The 19,524-nt window shown below is 42.0% G+C and overlaps 1 protein-coding gene across 1 annotated transcript in view; it reads left to right on the top strand.

The window, feature by feature from the left end:
* Positions 1–19,524, top strand: part of Insc (INSC spindle orientation adaptor protein) — a 126,887-nt gene that overhangs the window by 55,242 nt on the left and 52,121 nt on the right. Inside the window, exons 3-5 of the mRNA XM_047517151.1 lie at positions 6,717–7,062; positions 8,030–8,082; positions 9,367–9,490. Of these exons, the coding sequence (XP_047373107.1) occupies positions 6,717–7,062; positions 8,030–8,082; positions 9,367–9,490 (523 nt within the window). The remainder of the gene's footprint in view (positions 1–6,716; positions 7,063–8,029; positions 8,083–9,366; positions 9,491–19,524) is intronic.

Below are 19,524 nucleotides of genomic sequence, written 5' to 3'. Positions count from 1 at the left end.
CTTGTTCTGGGAAATAAATGAAATTATTCACGTAAAGCACTTGGCATGGTGCTTAACATGTGGAATCTGATCAATAAATTCTAGCTATTTTTACATGTATAATTGTTATCATGAGTGTTAAAGTGTGACTTATGAGGAAAAGCAGCAAAGAATCAGCTTTTCTGAGCTTCTCCTTGTGTGGTGCAGCATACTAGACCCTTTACATTCACCACTTAATCTGACTCTTCCATCAGCTCTGTGTGGAAGGCTTGTTATCTCTTGCAGATGACAATATTGAGACTCACAGAGGTTAAGAGACTAATTTATTTTGTTAAAAATTGGGATTTTGGCTATCCTTCTTGGGGAGTGACCAGAGAGGGTTCACAAGGAGACCTGGTAATAATTCTGCAGGCCTGGTAATAATTCTGTTTCTTTATCTGGGGTGCATGGATATGTTGACCTAATGAAAACTTATCAGACTTCACTCTGACATTAAGATTTGTTCACTTTCATGTACACATGTTAAATTTCAATAAGAATTTCAGAAAAAGGAAAAAATAAGAAACAACAGGAACCCCAGGAAGCTTTGGCTCAAGGCCTGTCTGATCAGGGGACTAGGGAGGCAGAGGGCACTATGAACCAGTCACAGGGGCCTCAGAGGGAGGACTCCACAGGTGGGTTCCAGGTACAGAAGGAACAGTCGCATGTGGTTGGCTTGGGATTCAGCCATTGGTGAGTTCAAGGGCAGATATGGGGCCCTGAATGGATGGCAAAGCCAGCACTGATTGCCATGTTCCTTTCCTATGAAAGAACAACTTCCATCCCAGTTCAAACAGGGACCCCTTTCCTTCTCTGCCCAGGTTCCTTGAGGAAGCCTCTACTCCTGCTCATCTAGTGGAGGTCAGGGTCTCCTCCTGGGGATCTCACCTCAGAAAGCCAGAGAGACAGCTGGCAGTATTGGCTAATGCTTTGGTTGGGGAAGAGCAAGGATGTGAAATTCTTCCTGGGGGAAAAATGTCATCTGGACCCCCCCCCCCTTTTATTTTTTAAATAAACTTTCATATCATAGAGTAGTTGTAGATTTATTGAAAGTGGCAAAGATAGTAGTGGGTGTTCCTGCGTACTCCACATCATTTCTCTGCTGGTTAATATCTTACATTACATTTGTCACAGCTAAGGAATCAGCACTGGTCCATTACTGTTAACTAAACTTCAGACGTTATTCAGAGTTCACCAGTTTTTCCACAAACACCCTTTTTCTGTTTGAGGATTCCTCCCAGGATATCATATTACACTTAGTCAACGTGTCTCCTTAGTCTCCTCTCTGATCTCTGACGGTCTCTCAGTTTTCCCTTGTTTTGATGACTTTGACAGTTTTGTGAAGTACGAGTTAAGTTATTTTGTAGAACATCCCTCAGTTTGGGTTTGTCTGATGTCTCCTTATCATGAAATTGAGGAATGACTCCGGGTGCTGTGCCCTTCTTATCATATCACATCAGTGGGACGGGCTATCAACATGACTTACCATTGGAGAGGTTAAGGTGGCGTCTGCCAGGTTTCTCTGCTGCAAAGTTACTTCTTCCTCCCTTTCTATAGTCTTTTCTTCAGAAGTGACTCACTCAACGCAGCATGTGCTGAAGCCCCACCCCATTCCATTTTTAATCATCAAGTTTATATGACGTTAGGCCTGTAAAGGCGCACAAACTCATTTGAGCATTTGCGCAGGTAGAGAAACACACTGACACCCAGGCACACAGACACAGGTATCCAGAAAATATCGACAGACACCCAGATGAATTCATATCCACAAACACAGACACTCACTGGCACAAACACACAGATCCTGGAGAGATCAATAGCTTTGTCGTTCTAGTTCTCCTATTAGGAGAGTGAGGAGTCGGTTAGGATTTTAATTAACACAACTTCTGAAGCCTCACTTTCTTTTTAGTTCTGAAAGAACAGGAATTGAGTATGCCTCCTGTGAGCATTGGTGGTAAAGGGTTTGACAAATATGTGAGTGTGGGATCTAAGCAGACCTTCCAGGATGGGCCCAGGCGTGAGGTATTCTGTGGCTCTGACTCCCTTTCCATAGCTGCAGGGTTGGGTGGTCCTTACCACCTGTTATGGTTTAGATCTTAAATGTCCTCCCAAAGTTTCTTGTGTTATTGGGGTGGTCCCCAGCTGATGGTGCTGTTGGGAGGTGTGGCCTTGAAGAAGGAAGTGAGACCACTAGGGACGTGGCCCTTAGAAGGGATATTGGTACTCCAGCCCCTTTTCTCTCTTTGTTTCCTGGTCACCATGAGGTGAACACACTTCCTCTACCACACACTTCTGACATTATCTACTGTCTCGCTACAGACCCCCAAACACCAGGGCCAACCAACCATGTACTCAAACCTCTGAGTCTGTGAGCCAAAACAAATCGTTCTTCTTCATAAGTCAATGATCTCAGGTGTTTTGTCACAGCTGTGGAAAGCTGACTGACACATCCCTATAGACCAGAGGTAAGGGCGTGTAAGTGCCTTCTTTCAGAAGATTCCAGAGGTCTTCCTCAGGGAGGTGTGTTCACAGCTTACCCCAGAACTTGGGGTTCTTTTGTGGCAGATGCTGATCCCAGGGCTGTGATTTAGCCATCTTCTGACCCCATCAGTCTCCACTCCTGTTGTGTTGGTCTATCACCCAGCAACATATTTTCAGGGCTTTTTGCATAAATGCCCAGTCCCTCCCTACCTTGGTGTTCAAGACTTAGATCAGGGTTCTGCCTTGCCTCTTTGTCTTTCTTCTTTAGTGCTCTCTCTTTTCTGGAATGTACAACTCTAGTCTGAGGGATTTACTCATTGTCCCTTTGACTATCTGATCCTGGAATCTTCTCCCACTGCCTTGACATGTACAAATCATACCCTGCTCCACAGCCAGTTCCTCCAAGAATCTTCCCATGATCTCCAACTTTAAGGTACAGCTTCCTCCTTTAAATTCTCAGAAGATCTTTACTCTAAGGGATGGCCCCAAATCAACTGTTTAGTTATTCATGTACTTGTGTTTTAGAAAATGTCCTTTTGCTTACAACACCAGCAATTAACTCTTGGAGTTGTCTCCCCAACCCACAGAGGATCCTGGAGTTTCTCCTAGAACAACTGTGGTTGCCTTCATTAACATGAGCAACAACTCCCATCTCTATGACTCTTGATTTCAAAGTTTCAGTTTGGGGAGGGAATTGGATTAGTGCAACTTGGTTCAGATGCTTACTCCTGGATCAACCACCAGCTATGGCTGGCACGTTTTCACCCAGCCCAGACTGCCCTGGGAAGCATCCCTATTCTGTTATCAAAGAGGACAGAGAACCTGCCGGCGAGCAGTCACCCCACGAGGTCACTAATGTAAGTTATCTCTGTTTTTGTAGAAGAGGAGGGAAGGGATGCTAGAATACAAAGCCACAGATGTCTACTGCAAAGTGTGTATGAAGTGAATGAGTCACTGAGTGAGTCACTGGTTCATGTGTTGCCTCCTCAAAGCGCCACAGTTCTAGAACATGATGATCATGTTATTATGTCTTCTGTATCCTTTTCTCTGTTGTGTCCATCTTGGGGCACTCTCAGGTAGTCTGAGTGGCAGAGGTAGAGAGATAGAGCAATCAGTGTCTGACATGACCCATGCACTCACATTCATTAACTGAGTAACAGATGCATGTCATGCACTGACAATATAAGACTGTCTTTCACCGAACTTAGAGAATTCAGACAAATACTAATTAAAGTCAAAGGTTAATAATGCTCTAGGGGAGGATGCAGGGGCCCTGGAGTTGGAGGCTGATGAGTTATGGCTGAGGTTCTTCATAGAAGGCAACATTAGAAGTAGGTCTTGTGGGGTGAATAGGAGCTTGTCGTGTAGGAAAGAAGGAAAGGTGAGAGATGGTACATTCCAGGATGCAGGGGATTATGAAAGTGAGCAGTATATTTAGCCAACGGGGAGGTTGGATGTGCCTGGAGTGTACAGTGTGCTCATGGCAGGGGGTCAAGAGTTGGGGGAAGATGGGAAAGGGAGACAGGTGGAAAGGGAGGTGGGGACAGACCATGGGCCCCTCCTATCCTATCCTCAGGAGTCTTGACTTACCAGCGGAAGGGCTCTAGGGCACACACAGGATTTAAGCAGGGGAGTGTCATATTTCAATATCTATGGAGAATCCTAATACATTGTTGGGGGAATATGACGTGTGGTTGTTATGGAAGTTAATATAGCAAATCTGCTGAATACAGTTCTCCTCCCAGGAAGGTGAGCCCTAGAATTAAGGTACTGATATGTAAGGACATATTTATGAGGATGTTTATTGTTGTATTATGTGTAACAGTCAAGAACTGGTTTCAGAGTGAGTCCCCAACAATGGAAATGGCTTAATAATTATGGTATATATATGACCTAGAATAGTTTTCAGACATTGAGAAAAATGTTTTAGGAGTCTACTGGGTGACTTAGATGGGTTTCCTTGCTAAGTAAGAAAATAAAAATGCAGCAAGATGTGTATATATTATGATTATATTTATGAAATGAGCAATGGTTCAGGAAACCCTATAAATGTCTCTATCCTCAGATATAACTGTGTAAGAATGTGTGTATGTGAAGAAAGTTATGGACTGATACCTACTTGAGTTGACCGAGGCGGGGGCAGGTCAGACAAGGTTAAGGGTGTGATAATGAGTAGAAAATGAGAAATAGCTATAATCAAAGAGTATATGGGATATGATCCCACTTACATAAGTTAAATGAGTTTACAAGATTGAGTAGGAAGCAGAGTGGTGTGATTTCAGATTTCAGGTGATCCCCACTTACATGTGCATCCATGTACATGTTCAAATTCTTGACAAAATAAAATAGCTATTTTCATAAAGGGGAGCAAGAAAGGTCATTGATCAGTTTTGTTTTAAACAAATTGAAGCACAATTTCCTATAAGAAACCACAAATATAATTTCCATAGTCAAACATGAAAAGCCTTATGGTCAAAAATTACATTTAAAAACCTTGTAGTCAAACAGCTGCATCTTTCAGAAAGTCCTGCTCTTTCTCATTAAATAAGTGTAAACATGAAGATGATTTTGAGCTTGATGATTGGAGCATGGCTTTGTCATTTCAATCCTACTTGGTATCTGGCTGCATCAGTGCCTTGTGTTTACTGTACTGAATTCAGAACAAAAGCCATGTCCTCAACTTGTCCTCTACAGCCCTATAGTCTGCCTTCCCGACCCCATTGCTCTCACCTCATCTCTCATCCCTGAGGGTACTCCTTCAGCTACTCTGGTCTTCTTGCTATTCCTCACACACCTCAAGGATCCTGCCCTAGAACCTTTGCACTTTCTGGTCTCTCTCCCTGGAATAACTTGTCCCCATATATTCACATGGCTCCCTCCTTCACATCCTTCAAATCTTTACCCAAATGTCTCTTTCTCAATGTGCCTCCTCTGATTCCCTTAATTTTTAATTGCAGTACCCAGTCCCTCCTCCACCCTCTGCACCCTCTAGCCTTCTTTCCTGCTTTTTGGTTTGCCTTCCTAGCACTCACTACTTCCAACAGATTACATACATTGCTTATTTATTTTGAAAATCAACTATCTTCTCATGGGAATATAACTCTCATAAGGGAAGTGATTATATTTTCTGCCACAGCCTAGGTCTTAGAATGGCACATGGACCTAAATTTGTGGAGTCAAATTGCAGAATGAGTGAATGAATGGGGGCCATTGGGGGATGGCTTGAATACTTTTGTCACAGAGACTAATCAAAGATGAAGGACCTGGAGTGAGCCTTAGTCATTAACTGTGTGTCTTTTTTGATTGTAAAATAATGCTACAATCTGTTCTTGTCTCTTCACTTCTTGTTCATTTTTCTTGCTTCTTTAGAGAGATCAAAAGCTCCTCGGAGCTTGGTGTCTTCATCTCTTTTATTTTCATACAGAGCCTGACATATCAAATTATATATAAGGCACTCAATGGGTGCTCGATGCTTCCTCAATTACCTGATATTACTGAATTACTTGACTCTGTGAATTCTAGAGTGAATTTTATTTAAGATCTCAGGATCTCATCTATCTAATCTGTGTTATCATGCTGTTATATTAAATAAATTAATTTTCTTCCATCGCAAGTGATATATACATGTTCATTACAGAAAAACTGGAAATTGGAGGAGTTGAGAAAAAAGAAAAAATGGTTTAGTTTCATCACCTATAAAGCTCCTTTAGCATTTTAAGTCTTCCCTTTAAATGCTTTTTCAGGATATGGCTTTTAATATTATTGTCATAACTTTGTGTTTGCACTTACATTTTTGCAAACTGCTTTCCCTACTGTATTAGTCCACATTTTTCTTTACAATAAACTTCCTGGAGAGGGTTATTTTAAGTAAGTGCACACTATATAACCACATAGCTGTATCATAGCTCATTTAATATAACTGTAATTTGGGATTTAGGCTATTTCCAATTTCCCCTTTTCATACAGATCATCTACTATCCTCAGATTTTATTGACTGATTTACTAGTCTAGATACCTGCCTTCAAAACCTTGTGCCTCAGATTTATTTGTTAGATGGACATAATGAAAAATAATTGAGAGGATTTAGCTTTGTGCATTGGAGAAACAGTGCTGAGTCTATATAGTTGATGCTTAGTAACCGAGTGATAGCCTGGCATCAAAACCTTTGGGAACAGTGGAGTGTTGATGGTCAACCTGGTGCTGTTCCCTGATTGCAGGTTACACCTGATGCAGGTGGACTCGGTTCAGCGCTGGATGGAAGACCTCAAGCTCATGACCGAGTGTGAGTGCATGTGTGTACTGCAGGCGAAGCCCATCAGCCTGGAGGAAGATGCGCAGGGTGACCTCATCCTGGCGGGCGGTCCCAGCCCCGGAGACCCCCTGCAGCTGCTGCTCAAGCGGGGCTGGGTTATCAGCACCGAGCTGCGCAGGATTGGGCAGAAGCTGGCCCAGGACCGCTGGGCGCGGGTACACAGCATGAGCGTGCGTCTGACGTGCCACGCGCGCTCCATGGTCAGCGAGTACAGCGCCTTCAGCAGGAGCTCCTCCCAGGAAATGGGTCAGGTCAGCTGCTTTGGGGTGGGGCTGGACGGATGCTAGGAGTGGGTGTGTTTCCCCAAAGAGTGGACCTGAATTGGTGGAGTCGGAACAATTCCTGGCCAGAGGTCTTCCTCCTTTTCTAATAAATCAGGGAAGAAAGATGGCAAGGACCTTTATTGAGTATATACCATGAGCTAGGCATAGTGCTAGGTGTTCTCTACACAAGTCATTTAATCTGTGCAATCTTTGAGGTTGGCACCATCCCTATGAGGAGCTACACAATGGTTAAATATACCAACTTGAATGCCACACCGTCTGGGTTCAAATGTCAGCTCTGCCTGTCACCTAGGCAAGTTACTTAGCTTCTCTGTGCTCCAGTTCCTTCATCTGAGTGGGCATAATAATAACATTAATTTCAGACTTCTTGTCAGGAATAAATGAGTTGTCACATGTAAATGTTTAAAGCAATCAACGAGAAATATTAGCATTATTCTCAATTGATAGTTGATGAAACAGACACTCTAAGACACCAAGTAACCTGCCTAAAGTTAAGCAGTGAATGATGCCAATGAGATTCAACCTAAGTTTTTCTGATTCCACAGCCCATTTGAACCTTCTCCAAGCCCAAAGTGAAATGCTGAAAATGCCCCTGATCATAATGTCCCTTTCTTGTTAACTTTTCACACTAGTGTTTTACCCTTTACCCTCCTTCACTTCATTCAGAGTCAAGTCTATTCATTCCTCCAAGCCCAGCTTCAGTGCCCCTTCCTCCCTGGAACTTCCTGAATCCCTCAATATAAATACTTGCTCAGTTTTATTTTCTTGTGTTTCCAAAGCAGCTGATGGTGCTCTCCTCTGCCCCTCATATCGTAGTGTGATAGTCAGTGTGCCAAGTTGGATTCTCCACCTGTATGTCGCAGAGTGCCCAGCACAGCACTTGGCCTCCACCAGTGCTTGTTGAATTCAATAACATTGATCTGTTTTTCTACAGGTTGAGAAGCTGCTAATGGAGAAATGCTCAGAGCTGTCAGCAGTCACAGAGAGGTAAATCTGGACCCAGGGTCTCCCAGGGTCTGCCAGCCCGTCTTCTGGTCTGGGCAGGAACTGGCAGCTTTCCCTGGAGGAAGAGTGGGAAAGGGGAGGCCTGGTGATGGTCTAGGCTCCAGGTAACAAGGGTAGATTTGAGTCTGATTCTCCTATTCTTCCTGTCTGGGAAGAAAACCCTCCAGGTTGCTTTCTGCATGTTGTAGGCAGCTACTCTTAAAGAGACTCATTTCCTGACTTGGGTCAGAAACCTCAAAAAATCCCTGTGAGATTTTCTACCCCATTTTCAGGTTCTAAGGATAAGGTAAAAAGCAGAGGAGAGGCATGCACATTGGAAGAAAGAGGATTTTGGAGGCATTAGTAGCAAGGGAAAGGTTTCCCAAGCTTTGGAAAACCCTCCTGGTCCCCAGAGTCAGGGGAGAGTCAAGCAAGATGAAAGCCGACACTCACCCTTCCACACATGGACATGTGGACACAGATGTTCACAGACACTCACTTGCCCATGCACAGATATATAAACACACACCCACACAATCGCAGGAATACACTCACACTCTCTTCTTCATAATTCACACATATAAACTTACACATATTTGCACTCAGATGCACAGACACACTCAACCTCCCATGCACACCCTCCCAGGTGTGTGCTGATATTCTCCCTCAGCCTTCCTGGCCCCAGGTCCTGCAGGACAAACCTTCACCTTGGCACTTGTTGGGGGTAATGGGGTCTTTGGTTTTCCTGGGTGGAACCTGCTCAGGTAGCAGGGGTAGATTTGAGTCTGATTCTCCTGTTCTTCTTGTCTGGGAAGAAACTCCTCCAGGCTGCTTTCTGCATAGTGTAGGCAGCCACTTCTTAAAGAGACACAGGCATTGTCTTACGTCTCTGGAGTGAGCACTGGTTTTACAGAGCACTCCAGTAACCCTCCTCACCTCCATCTCCTGCCCTGACATCACTGAGAACACAGACTCTAGTTGCAATGATGGCAGACTGTCCAAGGGAGAAGCCCAGAGGTGTGGATCTGCCACTTTCTGATGACCTTAGTTCCTGGGGACAGAGACTTTTGGTCTCCACTTCAGGCCAGCACTTCTCTGCTCTAAGGGGCCAGAAGATGAGCCAGGTGTGGAATGTTCTGTCTCTGACCCCCTTAGAGCTGCTGTCTTCCTCTAGTCCATTCTTTCTATGTGCCAGGCCTGGAGCAGGTCCAGATCTGGCCCCTGCAGTGGTTCTGGGCCAGCCACATGTGCCCTCCAATGTCCCACCCCCTGTTTTCTTCTTCCCAGGTGCCTGCAGGTTGAGAATGAGCATGTCCTGAAGTCAATGAAGGCCTGCGTGAGTGAGACCCTAAGCACGCTGGGCCAGCACTTTGGTCAGCTGCTGGAGCTGGCCCTGACACGGGAGGTACAGGTCAGTGCAGGCTGGGCTGCAGAGGGACACACATGTGAACTCTTGGGGAAGGAGGACAGAGGGGCTGAGCCAGGCTGAAGGAAGCTGCCCAAGTGGCCTTTCTTGGGAAACATCCTCTTCAGACCACTAAAGTTAACCCCAGCATCTGAGAGACATGACTGCCAGAGGTTGACTGAGGCCTCCGGAGTATCTAACCCAATTCTCCATGTCCCAGATATGAAAACTGTAGAACCCAGAGAGGGAAGAGCTTTATCCAAGGTCACACAGCAAGGTGGTGGAAGAGCTTGGCATTTCCTAATTACACTTTCAGTATTGTTCCAATCACCCTAAATCTTCTCAGCTGACTTGTTCATTGATCACCATGAACACAATGGATCCTCACTATCATGAAAGACTTAAGGCACCTGCAAGGAATAATAAGCCAATTCTGAAAGTCCTGGCAATAGTGAAGATTCTAGAAAGATTATACAATCCTACCCCTGTTTCTAGGCAGGCTCATGCTTGATTCCAGAAAGTGGGTGGACTTGGGAGTCTGACAGATCTGCTTTCAAATTGTAGTTCACCATGGTCCAAGTTCCTTGACTTGCCTCTGCCTCATTTTCCTCATCTAAAGCAAGAAATCTTCCCCAGAAGAAAAGTGAGAGGAAGGCCCCAAACATGTTGAAGGTGCTTAGCACTTAGTGTGGCTTAAATACATGTAATTTCCCTCCCTTGCTTTTGCTACGTTAAAGTCACCCCTTGCAGCAGATTCCATAAGGTTTTCATTATAAAAGGTATTTACATGCTATTTATAGTTTCAGAAATATTATGTTACATATTTGCCATTCTTTTCCCACCACCAAATAATAGCCTCCCATAAATAACAACTCTCTTTCCATGTGGGCTTCTCTCCAAACTCCACCTCTTTACTGAGCCCAGAGTTTCCTTTCTTTCCTATGTGTGGCTCATTTTGTGCAGGGCCTAGGCCCTTCTGACTTGAATGACCCGCTTGTCCTGCCTTAGTCCATGCTGCTGGGTCATACAGGGCCTGCCCCCACATCAGTGTGGGTGGTCCCAGAAATTCTAACCCCGTCTGAGAGTCTGGGACACAGGGTAGGAGAGAACAGAAGCTGGGTGCTGGGCACTGGGACCCTGGGACCTGGGTCTCTGGGGTACTGAGGCACCGAGCACTGGGCCCTGGGGCAGGTATTTCAGGATGATGAGCCAATGCTGACAATCACAGGGAGGGCAAGTGGTGGTTCAAGCTGGGGCTCCTGCCTCCAAATGAAACATCAAGTCCCGGAGGACCAATGTGACCTGGGGGCCCAAGATGATGAGGAGTGGAAGGAATGATGAGCAGAAATAGTGAAGTGAGGGTGAGGGGACCGGAGGAGTTTCTGTGTAGGCACTGGCTGCTGCTTTGTATGCCACTTTTGTGCCTCTTGCTTGGAAGTGTCAGGTTCAATGAAAAGGGCTGAAATGGAGGCGTGAAGTTGGATTGTGAGTGAAAGCCAGCTGGCTTCAGAACTAGTCAGCAGGGCTCTCTACCAGGCAGCAAAAGGGTGGGGCGTCTTTGATGCTGTAGGTCACAGAATCCTGGGAAAAGCTCGCTGAGGCTGTCAGGAGCCTACTGGCGCCTTTTGGACTGTGTATGTGATTTCCCAGTGCACTGTCAATTCTGCTTTTTCCTCATTCTGACCTCAGGGTTCCTGATCTGGTGCTCCTACTTTTCTGGCTGTCTCGTGCCAATGGGCAAGAGACAACTCTAACCCTGACTGTCTCCTGCACCATTGGCACATCTGATCACCTGGGTTGTTGATGTCTGGCCTGAGAGTTGAGTAGATCCTTTGTTTGGTCCCCATTGACCTCTGCCCTCTGGTGAGTCTGTCCTCTATGTACCTGCACATTTGTTTTCTTCTGGATGACCTTCTTCTGGTGCTTTGTCCCTTCTCTCCCAGCATGCCCCATGGTGTCCTCCCAGGTCCTATGGGTTGAACTGGCCATGCCCAGCCCATACATTTTTTTTTTTTTTGACTGAACTTCAGCTTCTTTTTACATTAGAGCATTTCCACACAGGATAGTGGTGGCGTCAGGAAGTCTATTTGTTGAAAGCAGAGTAATATGTGTTTAGTGTTGCTAGCATGTTTTCTAAACTGGTGACTCAAAAACTATTTCACAAGATGCTAGTGATTATACCAGGATCCTATATTTGTGGTGTCTTGACATAATGAAACTAAGCCTATTTTTTTTTTTTTTTGGCCTCAGAACTTCTCCTATGATGTACTATTTTGCATTGAAAGTCTTCCAAAAGGTCCTTATACACTTATAGTATTTCTTGTCTGAACTGTAGCTTCTGTAGCCCAGAATTTTGTTTATTTCATTCGTGTATTTGTCATGCATGTATCTCTAGTCAGCTGAATAATATCTGATATAGATGGTGAAGCAGTACATTCCAAACTTGCTGAATCTCAATGTTGTTGTTTTTAATTAAAGTACCTGTTTACTTATTCTGGCAGACTGATGTTTCAGGAAATGCAATTTGGGAAACCCTTTTCTAGCACTAGGGAGCTGTGAAGGTTCTTAAGTAAAGGAACAGTTCACCCACTCTCCACCCCCTAACCACATACAAAAAATGAATGATGAAATAATGCCTAGTAAAAGGGCAGTAATAATCTAATGTTATTCTGCACAGGCCTGCCCTATCCTGAAATGTTACCATGCCCAGTTTCAGGCACTAGGTGGGTATTTAATATTTGTGCTAAAAGAAAGTTCCTAGGAGGATGGGAAGGTACTCAAGATCGAGGTTTACGAGAAATAGTTGGAGAAGCAGAGGTTGCTTAATCTATGAATAGACACAGCTACCTATTAGGTTCTATGATTTGGGGCCCCAAAGGGAAGATTAACAAGGGCCAGTGGATCTAATCTATAGGATATTCCATGTAAAAACAAATTTGCTGGGTAGTGGGGCTGCCCAGCAATGGGAGGGGTTGCCTCAGGAGCAGTTCTTCACTAAGATGGACAAGCCATAGCTGAGATGACATAGGCAGTTGATAGGGATTGGGCTGAATGACTTGTAAGATTTCTTCAGCTCTTTTTTTTTTTTTTTTTTTTGCCATTGTTCTACGGATTGAACTCAGGGATGCTTAACCACTGAGCAATATCACTGGCCTTTCTTATATTTTATTTCAAGGCTGGATCTCACTAAGTTGCTTAGGGCCTCCATAAATTACTATGCCAGGCCTTGAACTTTCGATCCCCCTGTCTCAGCCTCCCTGGTCTCTGGGATTATAGGTGTGTGCCACCAGGTCCAGTAGGTTTCTTCCATTATTGATAGGATTAAATTCTATGAGTGTGAGCATCACAGGGTAGGTGGACCTAGCATGGAGTGTAGAGGCAGATCAGAGTTTGAATTCTGACTGCTACTAACTAGTTATACAAACTTGGGCAAGTTACTTATTTTTTTTTTTATCCTTGGTTTCCTAACCTCTACAGTAGGCTGTGGTTAGGGTTAATGAAGGAACATGTGAGGAGTCGCTGACACTCTCTGGATTGGGTCATCTGCTTTTTTCACTAGACACGTACTCTGCCTTAAGAGAAACCAACAAGTTTTGCTAAAGGCGCCTCCTAATCTAATTGTTTATTAAGACTATCTAAATAGTTGGTGGGGAAAGAAGAACTGAAGACTTAAAAACATGAGGGCACCAACAAGAAATTAACTAGCATTTATGTTTAGGCTACCTGGGGATAAAGGATTTCCTGTGTGGGACCCAAGAAGAGATTCAACTTATATAAATTGGTTTACTTGAAGATAATTTAGGGGATGCTCTATTAAACAAATTGATCCTCACCTGTGTCTTTGAATTTTTAACTCAGTTTCATGTGGATAGTTGGTCTATTTATTTATTCAATCATTTTAATTTTAGTTTAAAATACCACCTCTATTTGAATAAAACTGATTAGGGAACATAGCTTTAGCTCTGGAGCCAAGTGAGCTTGTTAAAACTTCATCTCAAAACTGAATTTCCTCTCCTTGTTCCAGGCAGCACTGAACATCCTGGGGCCTAACCCATGACAGAAGAACTTCCTAAGGGGAGAGAGACAGGCACTAAGCTGAGCCCACTCAGTTCCTTCTTCCACACTCACCCATCAGCTAACCCATCCCTCCTCTTTCAGTGAGGTCACCTGCAGCTGGGTGAAGGAACCAGCAGAGGTGGTATCGCTAGAACCCTACCTAGGCTGGTGGCAGGAGTGTGGTGGATGTAGGGGAAGAACCCAGCAGTCTTTGGGGCAGTCTTTCTCACCTTCATGAAGTCATCCCCCCAAGTACCAGCCCCAACTCCTTGTGGAATCACTGCAGGCAATCTAGATTTTATTTCCAGAAGGTTTGGAAATGAGTCAGAAAGTTGGTCGTTACGTGAACTCTGCAGATGCTCTGAAATTACTGCTTAACATTTGCTTCCTGTTCTGCTTGTCACTCTTAGAATTTGTTGTCCAATATAGATAAGCAGAATCTGCACTGAGATTAAACAGCAGCCAAAGGATAGCCCAAACATACTTGCCAGTTAAGAAATAGATTTCCAAACTTTTAATATGCCCCTTATCCCATGTTAAAACTCCCTTGAAGAAAATAGAGTTAAGGAAGACAAAAACCAACCAACCAACCAACCAGCTAGCCAACCAACCAATAAAACCCCACGAAAATTTAATCTGACTGTTCATGGCAGCAGGAGGGTCTTGATCTGTGGGGTTTGTTGCCCTTCATGGCTACAGTCCAGACTGCCTCCCCAGTAAGTGGGGGAGGTTTCCTTCAGGAATTCTCAGTGAGAAATGTCTTTCCCAAACATAACTGAAGGGCCCAAAGATACAATATTACCACAGCACCACCCCTACATTCACAGCGAGTTAAAATAGACCAGTTCTCAATCCTGAGGACAGAAACCCCAGGCAACACCTTTAACTGCATCCGTAGGGTTGTCCAAGGCCTTATATGCTCACCTGTTACTGAGTGAAGGAGAATGGGTGGCATCCAGGCTGCAGCCTGGACACACTGTCAGTCAGCTTACTTCAGTTGTCCATAGTCCACAAAGATTTATGCCATGTGGGGAAGCAGACACCATAGGTTTCTTATAGTACCATGTTCACCGTATGTGGTAGAAAATCTCCCCGCTCTTATTGAAGGGTATTTGATACATTTTATTCTTCTTGCAACCAGTAAATTTGCAACTACCATGCTTCAATTTCCTTGATGTGTATTCTTTTTCATCCATCATATCCAAAACATCTTAATGTCCATCTCCCTATAAGCACTGTTTCTGCTGCATTGATTGGGCTGCATTGATTGGGGCTCCTTGAAGCACCTTAGACCAGGGATCTTCAAACCACTTAAAATGTGTTGCATCCCCCACCTTCCCCAAGACTTCCCAGGAGAAACGCAAACACATATGATTTTAAGGAAATCTTTTTCTTCCAGATATTCAATTTTCACTTGTTTTCTTTCCTAAAATGATCTTCCCAGTGATATGCTGAGTTTTTAAAAATAGCCATTCTTTTACTTTCCAAAAGAAAGACATACTCATTACCCATTTCCAAATCTTACAGTGCATTATTCTGACATGTAAAATTCTTGGTATGTTCAAGAAATGTGAAAACCACTTACGAATAGTTATAAGGGATCTATATGGGGCAGGAGTGGGGAATCAAGCAAAGGAGAAGCCTTCATTCGAGAACTATATAGTCCTTAAGGCCTCCACGAATTAATTTTGTTTTTTACATATTTCTGAGAGGCATTAGAAATCTGTGTTTTCCCTTGTGTGGAAATTTCCTAAATTCAGATACATGGTAGAGTGTGTGAGTGTGTGATTGGAGGGGTGGTTATGAAAGTTTCTAATTTATTTTATCTCTCTCATCCATTTATTCTCAAAGGTATGTGGCTCTTGAGGGACAGTCTCCTTAAACCACAACAAAGAGAAGACTGGCAGGACATATTAAACTAAGAATGGCCTTTTTAGGCATATATTTAAATGAAAGCATTTCCTTTCAGTTATATTTCATACCCATCCTTAGATTGTGACATTAGTTGGGAAGAAAAGTATCTTTAAAAGCCAAAGATTACAAAGGTTAAGGATAGTGATTATTCTAAGAGTAACTGGAATCTTTTTGAAAACAGTTGAACTTTTCAAGATATATTAGATAAATGCAGATATAAGTTTACATAATTTTGTGTCAGATTTGGTGCACATTATATAATAAAAATATTAAAATCTCTTGTTAGATATTTTTAAAAATATTTATGCTAATTTCTACTTCATGTTGAAAAAGATAAAATTAATTGCCAGTAGCTGGGCTTATTAGATTTATGCAGTGTATAACTTTTTCCTTGTTTAGGTATACAGGGATGTTTGATCATGAGAGCTACTGAAATTAATTGAATTATTTCTGATTTAAAATTTCTCAGTTCTTATTTAATTATTCCCTAAAGTTGAACACCAAAGTTCAATACATGTATGAATCCATTTATTGAAGAAATGCTATACTTTTTATTATATTCTTTATTTTATATTAACTAAGGATGTTAGCTACAGATTACTTTGCATTATTAAAAATTCAGTCAATTATTTTATCTTGGCTTCATAATGTGTGTGAATAAATCAACTTTATTTTAGGACTACATTATTTTAATATTTTTGAACATTTTTCCTTAGAGAATGATCTTTATAATTATTTGTCAGTGGTTTTAACATTTCTTAGAACATACATCAAAACATTTTTTAATTAAAAATGAAGATAAGTCTTTACTAAGAGAAAGTTTACTTTGATATGACTGACTGACTTTACTGAAAGGACTCTCTTTGCCAGGTAGGTTATAGGGTGGGTATTTTCCTTATGTTAAATAAGTGAAAGTTGAAGCTTGAAGATTTTGATAAAACATATTTGAAACACAAAATGTTTTATTAAAAATATTATTGACAATGAAATGCATATTTTGGCTTTCTCAATATTTTATGAATAATTTGGGTGACCCAAGGTGCTCTACGTGAAAAAGTGGTGGGTATAATTAATAGTTATTTGATAAATCTTGGTAAAGTATTTTTGGAATTTTTCCCAGAAATTGAGAAAGTGAATGATTCTGATGATTGGGTAACAAATGCCTTTGCAAGTCAAGTGGTTTCAGATTATTTTAGCAATTTAGAGGAGGAGTAATTTAGAGGAGCTATCAGCTGCCAGGTCATTAGAAATCGTATTTGATGATAGATCACTGTGATTTTACATAATTCAGGAGGCTGAGCAATGGGGGCTATACAAACTCCTATTCCTCTCTATGGATTTATGGGAACAAAATTTTTCAGAGTTTAGGTCTAAAAGTGTAGCATTAAATCAATATTTAACTGTGGATACATGAATAAATTAAAAAGTTTAAAATAATTAAATTCCCTATTCATCTCACCAAGAGATATATTTACAATCAATTTTTAATATTTATGATTTATAGTTATTTATCAAATTTTATATCTATTTATTTTGTTTGGACTAATTGTGCTGATGATAATCAATGGAAACTCAATCAAGAAAAGTTTTTTCAACACTTGGAGCCTTATAACAGGATATAGAATAAAATTTCAAATTTCAAAGATATGTATCAGGGTGGTCAGTAAAACCCTTTAAAACTTAAATGTATTACATTAAGGGAAAATTCCAAGGTAAATGTAGAATAGGAATATAAATTCAATAATAAAAGGAGAAGATGCTAAATGTTAAAGAAAGAAATCATTTATGTATTTTTAAATGAATGGTAATGTTATCAGGTTGTTTTAGATTCCATTGTCTTTATCCAAAAGGTGACACATAGGTTTTATTTTATGTAATATCTACAATCTGCTGCAAATTATGTCCTTTCCAACTTTATTTTTTAAATAAAAATTTTAGCTGTCAGATTAAATGTGAGAGGGGACATAATTTTTAAAATTCTTTTAGGAATGAGTGGGAAAATATTCTTTTGACATTGGATACACCAGCACTCATGATGACTCTTGCCCCTGCCTCTCACTAGAGAATTGCTTAGGTCTTAATGTCTAATCTTCCAGGGAGGGTCTCCTTCTGCTTCCCATGCTTTCTACATTTGAAGAATCATCCTCAGCAGATACCTGAACTGAGGTTACTACTGAAGTTTCTGAAGTCTGGTCCCCAGGGGCCCAGTGATGACCAGTTCTGGGGCTAGTAGTTCTCAGAACACCATCCTTGCACATGTTTTGAACATCCCAGTCTTTAGTAGTGTTTCTTTCTGCTACCTTTTTTTTTAAGTGACAAACTATGCTCCAGTGTTCTCTTTCTCTCTATTAATACCTTAATGTATTCAGGGAGACTCAGTTGAATTTATAGCAATTACTTTCCTACTCACATAGGTCTCTTTCTAACTCAGAATGACATGTGATGTGTGAATTGGAGCAACTTTCCCTGTTTACTTCCCTTTGATTTCTGACCCACTCTTTTATTTTCCCAACAAACTCTCTTGGATTGGGGCATTTCTCTTGAAAGACATGAACTCAATTAAGTGCTGGGTCTTCCAAAAGCCTCCTGTTCTAAGAGATCTTATCCACACTTACCTTCCTAAATGGGATGTTCCCACCCAATAGGTATTTTACCGTCTGACCAATAGCTTATTCTGGGCCTAGATTCAATTATTAATTTGCCTATGTCCTCTCCAATGCATGCAGTCTTCTGTGCCTGCCCCCAGATTCCCAGCTACTACATTTTTCTAGCATGTTCCTGAGGACAGAGGCAATAGTACATCCTCATTTCCAAAATGTTCACTGGAGACCTATCGGGTAGTCCTTTAAAGAGTTCATGATGGATTTGTATTATTTTCCTGTTTCATAACTCTATTGAAGCATTGAAAACCCAATGACACTATGTGATTTCAAGCATTTTGGCAGGGTTGGGGTGAGTGATTCTCCCAAACCAGGTGGCATCAGCAGAGCCTGTGTTCCTCTGGAAGATGGCCTGGTGAACCCTATGCAGCCTCCCTCACATGTCTGGTGCTTTGGAGAGGTTGACTGGAGGGCTGGTCTCAGCTGAGAGCACTGGTTGGGATCCTACATGTGGCTTTTCCAGCATGACAGTCATGACATTCTCAGTTATCAAACTTCCTACACAGCAGCTCAGGGATCCTAAAAAAGTGTTCCAAAAGGCCTTGTAGAAGCTCCAAGGCCTCTTGTTACCTTGCCTTGGGACTCCAAGGATATCACTTCTGCTGAGTGCTGGCTTCTTTGGTCAGTCAAGGCACAAAGGTCAAACCTGACACAAGGAAATTAGAAATTTCTCTCTATAGAAGGAGTAGAAAAGAATTTGTAGTCATCTTTAATCTACCACACCCTGTCAAATCTGCCTACATTTTATGTAATTTTGCATAAACGGGCTGTTCTACTATGTCTAACTATGAACTCTACCTTAAACTTCAAGAAGAGGCTTCAGAATAATTTCCTGGCTCCTTCTGAGAAACTCAATCCAGCCTGCTCTTTGAGAGTTTTATCTCCTTCTGACAGATTTCTGAATGAGAAACAATTAAAAATATATCATCCTTTTCTAATTCCTCATTTAGAGCAGTTAGACGGCACACATCTCCTTAATATCCCTCTTCCCTTTCTCCTGGTCTTAAAGAGTTCATTGTTATTATTTCTTCTTTCATATCTACCTGGTCTGTCTTTCAAGAAAATATTTGTCACTCAGACTGTTAAGGCTATCTTACTTTATATTGCTTTGCCATTTCACTGCTGTTTTCATGATATGAATTGAAGCATATTTTTTTAATTTCTACAATTTCTCCTTGATTTTCTCAAACAAACAAACAAAAGCCTTGATTTTTCCAACTGTGTTAGTATGAAGCAGACACCAACATAAAATTGGCTAGGCAATTCCTGCCAAGAATAAAGGGAATAATGAAGCAGACAACGGCATGGAAAACTGTGTTCCAGTTCTGACAGCAGAGAAGGAAAAGGAGAGAAGATTGAGTAGGAAGAGATACTTAGAACCAAGCCAATCACCACTGTAGAGCCTCCTGC

This window comes from Sciurus carolinensis, chromosome 11 (genome assembly GCF_902686445.1).
Source record: "Sciurus carolinensis chromosome 11, mSciCar1.2, whole genome shotgun sequence".
In the NCBI taxonomy this organism is placed as follows: Eukaryota; Metazoa; Chordata; class Mammalia; order Rodentia; family Sciuridae; genus Sciurus; species Sciurus carolinensis.
This window is presented reverse-complemented; position numbering and strand designations above follow the sequence as displayed.